The sequence below is a fragment of the Kryptolebias marmoratus genome, linkage group LG2 (assembly GCF_001649575.2).
Source record: "Kryptolebias marmoratus isolate JLee-2015 linkage group LG2, ASM164957v2, whole genome shotgun sequence".
In the NCBI taxonomy this organism is placed as follows: domain Eukaryota; kingdom Metazoa; phylum Chordata; class Actinopteri; order Cyprinodontiformes; family Rivulidae; genus Kryptolebias; species Kryptolebias marmoratus.
The window spans coordinates 33,171,167-33,181,258 of NC_051431.1; the positions used below are offsets into that span (position 1 = coordinate 33,171,167).

Genomic DNA, 10,092 nt, shown 5'->3' on the forward strand with positions numbered 1-10,092 from the left:
TATCAATAGTTAGTGTCTTAAGGAGAAAGAGGCAAGGGTAATGTTTGCGCTCGTGTCTGTAGTGTTAGCTATATCCCATAAACCAGAGGATGGATTTGCCTAAAACTCTCAGACAGTGCACAGAAATGCCCTAGTTAGGTTTTGAACCTGCAACCTTCTTGCTGCGAAGCTCGTTTTTTTGTTGTTGTCTTTCATCTGTAAAGTGCAGTGTACAGTCTGTGCTGATGTAGTTTCTGATACTTAACATGGCCTGATAATTACAGACCATCAAATTTGAATTTCCTTGAAATAAGCTACAATAAGCTTTTCTGTCTGTTCGTAGTAAACAAAGAGGCTGTAGGTTAATAAACTCTGCTCAACATGAGCCTTATAAAGTAGGAACACAACAAGACTAGTTTGTCTGTCTTAATAACAGCACCTAAAAATATGGCCTATTTGATGTAATTAAAAAAACAAGCTACTGGTGTTATTAAGGCTCGAACCACACACATATGAATGAGCTCTTCCTAAATCACAACATTTTGCCCAATTTGAAGGAAGGTTTCCAAAATAGCTAATTCATTAATAGTTTGGTTAGATACCCAGAATTAAAAGATAGTTTTTTATGTTTTGTTACAGTGTTTTTGCAATTTGTACTCCAAAATGTGGAAGATGCGTTGTCCTAAAGATCTAGGGGTGTGGGGTTTCTGGGTTTTCTCTTTGTTTGGTAATTTGGTTTTGTTTATCTTTTTGGTTTGTTCTGTTCGGGTTTTGTCTTTGTCCCTCATGTTTGTGTTTTCATTCATTCCTCCTCAGTCTCCCTCTCGGTTTCCCTGCCACGCCCATCTCCACCTGCCCTTCATTATCTCCACTCACTTGTTCCCACTTAACTGATCATCCTCAGTGTTTAAAACACGGTCACTTCTTCCAATACTCCGCTGGTTCATTGTTTGTTGTTGCTCGTAGCGTGTTTCTGTCCTGCCTTTTCTCCATCCTCATCCTCATCCTCATCCCCATCCCCATCCTCATCCTCATCCCCATCCCCATCCCCATCCCCATCCTCATCCTCATCCCAGTCCCCATCCCCATCCCCATCCTCATCCCCATCCCCATCCCCATCCCAGTCCTCATCCCCATCCTCATCCCCATCCTCATTCCCATCCCCATCCTCATCCTCATCCCCATCCCCATCCTCATCCTCATCCCCATCCTCATCCCCATCCCAGTCCTCATCCCCATCCTCATTCCCATCCCCATCCCCATCCCCATCCTCATCCTCATCCCCATCCCCATCCCCATCCCCATCTTCATCCTCATCCTCATCCTGTTTTCTGCCTTAGTTTGGATTTAGTTTATTTGGATGTTTTTGCTGCCATGTCAGCTCTTTGTTTTTGTTATCCCTTAGTTTAATAAATTGTTATTTCTTTTGCAATGAGTCTGCGCTCTGGGTTTGTCTCCGTCATCCCAACCCCTGACAAGGGGTTGTATTAGTTCTTACTAGTTAAAGATTCGGGACCATAAAAAAGCGATCCTGATATTTCTTCAAAGGTGTAAAACTTTTATTACCTATTACAGGAGAACATCCTCCACTATTGTTGATTAAATATGAAAATTAGTTTTCAACTTGATGAATAAATTAAATGTTGTTTTTTTTTACTTAGAAAGGAAACAGAAGTTGTGCATTCTTTTTAACTTTATTTACTTAATTTATTTCAAGTTGCAGTTTATTACTCAGATGCTGAAGTTGTGTTTTTGTTCCATAAAAACACTTATTTTATTCCTCCCTTAAAAGGCACATGTTAAGCACATCTTGTTAAACTCATAGTTAATAAGCAACAGGCCTTTTGTCAACTTTTATTACACAAAACTTAATAGAGCGTTCCAAGAAAATTCATAATTAATGGTCTATTCATTGTAGAATTAAGTCATTCAGAATACAGAATTTTTAGATTCTTAGGACTGTTTAATTAAGATTTAATATGGTACTAATTTGTATGTAAAGTACCTAATTAGTGATGCAAAATAGGCTGTGAAAGTGGACATACATCTTGACAAATTAGAATATTTCGTAGATAGAAGTTAATAGAAGTTAGAATAGAAGTTAGAATAGAAGTTAATAATCTGAATCAAAAAGAAAAACTTATAAATCATATAAATTCATTTTACACAGTGATAAATTTACTGATTCTGGCTTACACCTAATGAAAACCCAAAGATTCAGTTTAGTGTATTACATAAGACCAACAGATTGACAAGGTGTGGACTTCAGCTGCAGTCGGAGCCACCATCGCACACAGATGGATCCAGGAGCCAAGTCATCTGCTGCAGTCCATTGGTGTTATAAAGTGCAAAGTCAGCGCAGATGTCTACCAGGCCATTTTAGAGCTCTTCACTTCACTTTGGGGAGGCTGATTTAATTTTCCGACGGGACTTGGCACCTGCTCATGCTGCAAAAAGTATCAGTACCTGCTTTAAAGACCAAGGTATCACTATGCCTGTTTGGCAGCCACCTAAGCGCAAAGAGAATCTCTAGGGTTTAGTCAAGAGGAAGATGAGACACCAGAGCCGACAATGCAGAAGAGCTAAAGGTTACGATCAAAGCAACCTGGGTTTCCATACAGTAACACCTCAGCATGTTCAGAGACTGATGGCCTCCATATCAAGCCACGTTGATGCAGTAATTCATTCAGAATGATCCCTGACAAAGTACTGTATTGCCATGATGCCAAGAGTGCATATACTGTAAAGTACATTGACATGCTTTTCAGTAGACCAGTGCTTCTCAATTATTTTCTGTTACGCCCCCCCTAGCAAGAAGAAAACTATTCGCGCCCCCCACTCCCCACCGTGACTATCCGTCGCTGCATACCATTTTATCCTTAACATTAAAGAAAAAAAAAAGAAAGACATATGGTCAAACTTACAAAGAATAACTTTATTAAATCGTGTTTTAAGTCAGAAAAGATTTTAAGTGCAACAATGCCTGAAAAATAAATAAATCCTTGTTTAAACTGTAAACATGTTTGACCAACTAATTGCGCCATTGCAAAATTAAATCAAATCAATAAATAATATTTAATAATTATAATAAGTAATAAACTACAAAAACTAAAAAAATAACTGATTTATATTCAGTTCAGCAACATTAACTCAGGAGCACAATATATAAAACACTTGAACCTAAAAAACAAAAATGAATTAAACAATTTGTGCTCATTTTTTCTTTCTTTTTTTGATCAAAATGAGGAGGAAGTCAGGTTTAATGGCTACAATGAGCACGTTTTGCAGTGCACAGCTTTTCGAAGCGAGGTTCGAAGCATGATAGTGCAACTCTCAGCTCTTGCTCAATGTTTAGCTGGGACCTGTACTTGGTCTTCAGTGCAGCAACAGCAGAGAACCCAATCTCACAAAGGTAAGATGTTGAAAAAGGAAGCAGAATGCTTATAGCTTTCTCCCCTAAGAGTGGATACTGCCTCTCTACACTCAACCAGAATGAACTCAGTGTCTGTGATGTGAAACTCAGTCTCAATGTGGAGTCAGACATCATGTCAATGAACTGCTCCTCTTCTGCAGAGCTGAAACCAGTTGGAGCTGGTGCACTGAAAGGGTCTCTCACCCAGTCATACTGGGAACTGTTTAAGTTTTGCTGCACTGGCGTCGTCCAGCATGACAGAGACCATGTCTAATGCTGCCGGCAGTATCAGCTCCTCTGCTATGGTGTGAGGCTTTTTGTATTGCGCGATTTGGTACGCTACCTTATATGACGCTAATCGCGCTCGATGGTTTACTGAAGTAGCCTTCACAAAGCGGGATGACTGTTGGTAATATTCAGCACGTTTTCGCTGAAAAGATTCTAGCGGCTTATCGGCATGATTGGAGTGTAAAGTATTTAAGTGACGCGCTAATTTATTTGGCTTCATGCTGTCCGCTGCGAGCATTTTTAGACACAGCAAACACACCGGTCTCTCCTCTTCTCCAACTGTAGTGACAGTGAAGCCAAGGGCTAAATACGCTTCGTCGTATTTCCTCGTCTTAGCTTTCGGGTGACTTTCTTTTGTCTCATCTTTGTCTCTCTCCGCTTTTCTTTTCGTCCCTGTTAAAAACTTTTCCATGTTGGGCGTTGTTATGTTGAATAACGGAGGTTATAGACAGAACGCAGTCGGAGCTTCTGTTGACTCAACACTGCTAACCTTCTTCTTCTTCTTTAGGTTTTAACGGCAGCTTGCAAACGTGACAGAAGTAACAATGACAGCGCCACTGCCCCCTACTGTAGTGGATGCGCAATTACACTTTATACTAGTACGGCCCAAAAAAAAAAGCTTGTGACCCCTGTTCCCCGGGGTCACACGCGCCCCCCCCCAGGTATCGCACCGCGCCCCACTATTTGAGAACCACTGCAGTAGACCAACATTTCTGCATTACAATTTTTTTTTATTGATCTGAAGTGAATTTTCATTTTCTAATAAACTACATTTTGTGTTTTCATTAGCAGTAAGCCACAATAATCAAAATTAAAAGTAATAAAAGCAAGAAATATATCACTCAGTGTGGTATGAATCTATATAATATATGTTTCACTTTTTAAATTTAGCTGCTTTAATAAATTAACTTTTTCATATATTTTTATCATTGAAATGTGTGTATGCATGTTATAACCACTGAACTAGAGAAACACTGCATTGTTAAGAGTTAAGAGTTTGTGCTGCCATTTTGTGAAAAACTATGTGTAACAATGTGGGCGTGCTTAGATGCTGCCAGAATCGTGGCAGACCATCAATATCAGAGCAAAACCTCAACAAACGAGTCCAATGTCTTGCCTTTAATTATTCTGATTATTGGAACCAGAACTTCAAGGAAGGTGGCATTACTATTCATTGGTGAGTATTATTCCATATTGGTTCATAAATCACCCAAAACATGACCAGTATGACCAGTATTCAGTATGTCTGTGGATCACAAGATGATAAAAACATATTAGCAGCATCTAAAATAAATGTCTGCTTTATGTCACCTGCAGTCTCTACTGATCAGTCACCACAGCCAGGCTCCACATGGTCATGTGAATTAACCTGCTTTTTAAATCAATTTTTATGTTGACTATTTCAGTTTCCCGAATCAAGACAAGGAACCAGACATATTAGCAGAGGGGAGGGGTCTGCTGGAGAGGTGACAGACGACTATCTACGTTGGCATTGCGAAACAGTGACCGTTTTATTGATCAAACAGAACAAAGTTTGGCTTGAAGAGTTGTTGTTTACCTTTTAAATAAATTAAAAAAAATATATACAAAATATTTGAGTCAAAAAGAGTCTGAGACTGAGTGCACTTCAAGTCTCAGGTTTGGTAACCTTCTTGTTAAATGTCACTAAACAGACTAAGCAGACCTGTAAAGAACGTACAGTTCTGTTCTGATTTGGTTACAATGATTACAGCACTTGGTCATTTTAATCACAGAAGAGGTGCCAGGTTAACATGTTTCTCCTGATATTGCTGACTGAGCTTGTTAGGAGGCTCATTACTGAATATTCTTGTCTTCCGTTTTTATACTATGTATGATGTTTTTTTAAGTAAAACAAAACTATTTATATGCATTTTTGAACTGATGAAACAGCATAGAGCACACACACACAAAGCATTAACAATTGGCGGCTTTAACATGTAAACAGAACAGAGTGATAGTTGTAGCTTCTCACAAGATGGCTGCCAAATATCTTACCTAGCTCTGTAAGCAGCCATTCCAGTGTTTCTCTTTAGTGGTTATGACATTGACAGCTGCAGTGGACAGATGGGATGGGTGAGAGTAGTTTGTCTTTATAACCACAGAGAAATATTATAAAGAGAATTTCAGGATAATTTCTAGACAAATATAGATGATCTGACTGTCTTGTTTAAAATAATTTTCCCATTTTCACTCTTTTTCTGGCACAAACATGTAGACGGACAGGATGTGGTCTATGACCGGCAGCAACCAGCAACCTTTTCTTTGTCTATGTACTCCTGCAGCTGAAACTTTGGCTCATCTGGTTCCTTCATGGTCCTGTGCTTCAGCTCTCTGGTAGAGACAAAAACATAGTCAGCAGTATCATAGTACAAACACATTTTATCTTGTGGATATTTGATCATCTTCAAAACTTCCATTTTTTCTTGTTTCTAACTGAATTATACAGAACAAATCCTCTGTACTATGTAATGACATTAAGGTAATTTGTCCATTTATGATCAGACCTGTGCTCTTTAGGCTTTTCTGAAAACATAGATGGGATTGATTCAAAAAGAACGACAAAATGTATAAATAAATGTTCAATTTATTTTTTAACCTAACTTTTTATAATTATCATGGTTATTTACTGATGATGGTTTTGACCATGTCTGTGTGCCTGTTAGTAAAATCTCTTATGAACTAGTGCAGTGGTTCCCAACCCTGGTCCTTGAGGAACACTATCCTGCATGTTTATTGTTTCCCTACTTTTCAGCAGGTCTTCGATGTCTAAAGAAGCCTGTTAATCACTCACTCGTTCAAATTTAGGTTTGCCAAAGCAAGGAAACAACTTAAACATGCAGGATAGTGTTCCTCAAGGACCAGGGTTAGGAACCTCTGAATTAGTGGATGGATTTTATTGAAATTCTCTGAAAGTAATCACTAGATGTATTTCTACAACTGATTAGCTTTTGGAGTTGGCCCCTTTTTAGATGGCTGCCACTACCAACTGTCGGGATCTGGGTTTTGTTACCTTTTGGGTAGTTGTTTGTGTTTATTTTCTGTATTTATTGTGTGAAATACAGAAAAACAATTTAGCGTTACCAGTTAACTTAACAAATACAACCTGGATACAAATGGATGTTGCACTTTTCAGTTTATATATATAAAATTAAAAACTACATATCATTGTCTTTTCCACATCACTATTGGACTTTACTTCGTGTTGGTCACATCAGCTCTTAGTAAAACACTTTGAAGTTTGTGGTTGTAGTTGTAATGTGACAAAATGTGGAAAAGTACAAGGACTAAAAAGTAAGAATCTAACAAACAGTGAAAATGGAAAATGATAAGGTGTACTGAAACAAACACACACACCATTAAGTGTGTGGGTTCACCGAATGGTTCTGGTCAATAATAAGGAATGCATGTCACTCACCACCTTTTTATGCCAGAATTTTATACTAACATCAACCTATGATGAACAATGACAGCGTTGCAGCCATGTGGGTAAAATCCTGAAAATAACATTCTGCCCGATCTCATGAAATGTAATATCTTGCGTTATATGCATGATCTGTTTGAACTTGGAATCTGTGTTGTGGATGCTACACGAAATTTAGGTCAATATTTTTAAACTGACTGTATTACAGCCATTTGGGTAGGCTAAGGTTGATTAGCTGTGGTGGCCATCTTCAATTTGATTCCGTCCAAAGGTTAATCAGTTGTGGATGTTTATTTGGTGAATGGTTCATTGAAATCCATTTATTGACTCACCTGGCCACAGCAGTGAAAGCTAGTTCCACATTCAGTCCAGATTTAGCACTTGTCTCCATGAAGGGTACTCCGAATTCCTGCACAGAAAAACTACTGTTATTACTTCCACCAAGATGGGCTCCTCTGGTCACATGAGTGCAGGTGTTGATTGGAGGGAAACTGACTGGGGATCAGGCCTAAAGCTCCATTATATGTTTCTGAAAGTTGGAATCTGAGACCTCCTCCTCTGTTTAATGCTGTTCCGTGGTGTGTTTAGTGGATTTCCTTCCCTTCTGTCTTCGTGGGGACGTGTTCAGCCCAATGCTGTAGCGTTCTGATGACAGAGTTTGTGTTCCAGAGGGTGGTGAGAGTCGAACGAAGGTACTGATCTGTGTGGGTTGGTTACACAGATCAGTTAAATTCATTAAATCATCCTGTTCAGGAACAGGATAGAAACTGAGCTATTTACTTTTAAAAAGGCATCTAGAAAGTTGGAAAGAAAATAGCGCTCCACATGGAAGATTTTTATTTAACCTGCAGAGATAGCCTGCTAACACACAAGAAAGCCATTTGTAAAGTTACAACTGTATATTACTAATCTTTAATAGAGGAACAAGAACAACCCCAGGTTTCTGTTTAGTCCTGTAGCTCAACTAATGAAGAGTCCTTTCTCTGTTGAACCATGTATCCCTATAACTCTAAGTAGTGATGACTTCATGAGATTCTTTAGAAAAAAAAATATTTTAATTAAAGAGAAAATTCACACCATCCTTCCTACTGTTGCCTCTGATTCTGTCAGATGAGGTAGCTTTAGAAGTGCCACTAGAACCTGATTTGTGTTTGGACTGTTTTTATCTTGTTGAGCTTTCCAAATTGACAAAAATAACAGCTTCATCCAAACCACCAACATGTCTGCTAGATCCCATCCCAACCAGACTGTTCAAAGAGGTATTTCCCCTAATTAATGTCCCCATTTTAGATCTACTTAATTTGTCTCCAATGACTGGTTATGCACCACAGAGCTTTAAGGTTGCTGGAATTAAACCTTTACTTAAGAAACCCAATCTTGATTTTAAAACTCTGGCCAATTATAGGTGCAACAAGAGTCCTTAGAAAAGCAAAAGATAAGAGTGCTTGGTTTGGCCCCACTGCTGGGTTTTTTAAATATCTTTTGCCGTATGTGACATAACTCCTTAAACAAATCAACAAAAATGGCTATTAGTGTAAATTTTACACATACTGACCTTAAATTTGGTGTGGTAGTAGCCGAGACTGATCTCCAGTACATATTCTGAGTGCTGACATATGTGCAAGATCTTCTATTTAAATTTTGCCATTGACAGTTTGGGGTCAGTTCTGTCTGTTAGCAAAATATCTCATGAACCAGTGGACGGATTTTAATGAAACTTTCAGGGAATAATAGTTGGATTTACCGCTATCAAGCTGATCAACTTTTGGAGCTAACTCAATTCAAGATGGCTGCCACAGTCAAGTGACCTTAGAAAACAGTCAATTTTACAGATACTGAGCTAAAATTTTGAGTCATTCACACTACACACTCTGAACAATACAAATCCTTGGGTTGCTTGACGGTTAAATCAAACAACTGCTTACAGGTACGTATGTTTATGTACTTTACCCCTCGCTGTCGTCATGGTTAACCAAAGATTGTCTGTTTGACAGAGGTAGACTTCTACTAGCTAAATATGACACTTAAGGTATAGAAGTAGCTCGGATATGCATATTTGCGATTATAATTTAGTAAAAAAAAAAAGATTAAAGTTGACAGGAAAGTTGAAAATATGGCTATTTTTTATGCGATATTGTAAGATATTTGTGTCAGATATTTACACAACTACAGTTTTACGAAAAAGGCACTTTTGTAATACTTTTTTATACAAAAATACAATACAAATAAATACAAATTGATTGACAAGCCTAGAACATGAAAAACATTACAGATGTTTCATTTTAATTATTGGTTGGTTAATTCATTTTAGTCAGTGTAATGTATCCATATTATTTATTGTTTGCTTTTTTGTATTGCTTTTTTGTGCTGCCATCTCAATGCTTGTTCGATGGTGGAGTGAGCTAATATGCGCGTTTCGTAAATCTTGCCTATACGTCGTACAGGGAGCTTCAATGAAGACCCCAACTGAAGCTCCTTGTGTTGACAAAACATACATAAGAAGGCCACAAAAAAGCCTTAACAACAAAACAAAGCATATCTAATGCTGAATTTAATAGCAACATTTTACTGGTAAACAGGGATAAATTAGCACGTGTCATATTAATATTTTCACTAAGTACAAAACATGCGTACCATATTCAGTCTTGTAAAGCCACCCACTGAATTTTGGCCCAACTAATCATTTTTGGTTAAACCCACTCATTCAATGTTTATTGCTGTGGCTCCGACGACCTGCTAACTTCAGTGGTAGCTGAAGATGGCTCTGCCTCATTTAACTGCGGCCCCAGTAAAAGCTCTATGTACAGACCCACGCACAAGACTGAATGAGCTGGGCGCGACACCCAGTGAACGACGCGCAATAGCGAATCACCCCCGCGCAAGCGTATGACCCATGCGTGGGCCATTCTGTCTGTGTATGTGTATATATATATATATATATATATATATATATATATATATATATATATAT

General features: G+C 38.3%; 1 protein-coding gene across 2 annotated transcripts in view; it reads right to left on the bottom strand.

Moving 5' to 3' along the window:
- Positions 1-1,372: 1,372 nt before the first annotated feature.
- The window catches only part of LOC108249935 (ras-related protein Rab-26), a 115,349-nt gene continuing 106,629 nt past the window's right edge, over positions 1,373-10,092 (bottom strand). For both annotated transcript variants that reach the window (XM_025002376.2, XM_017439606.3), the window contains 2 exons: positions 7,454-7,530; positions 1,373-6,031 (listed from right to left, as the gene is read on the bottom strand). In XM_025002376.2, coding sequence (XP_024858144.1) covers positions 5,932-6,031; positions 7,454-7,530 — 177 coding nt within the window. In that variant the 3' untranslated portion in view covers positions 1,373-5,931. The remainder of the gene's footprint in view (positions 6,032-7,453; positions 7,531-10,092) is intronic.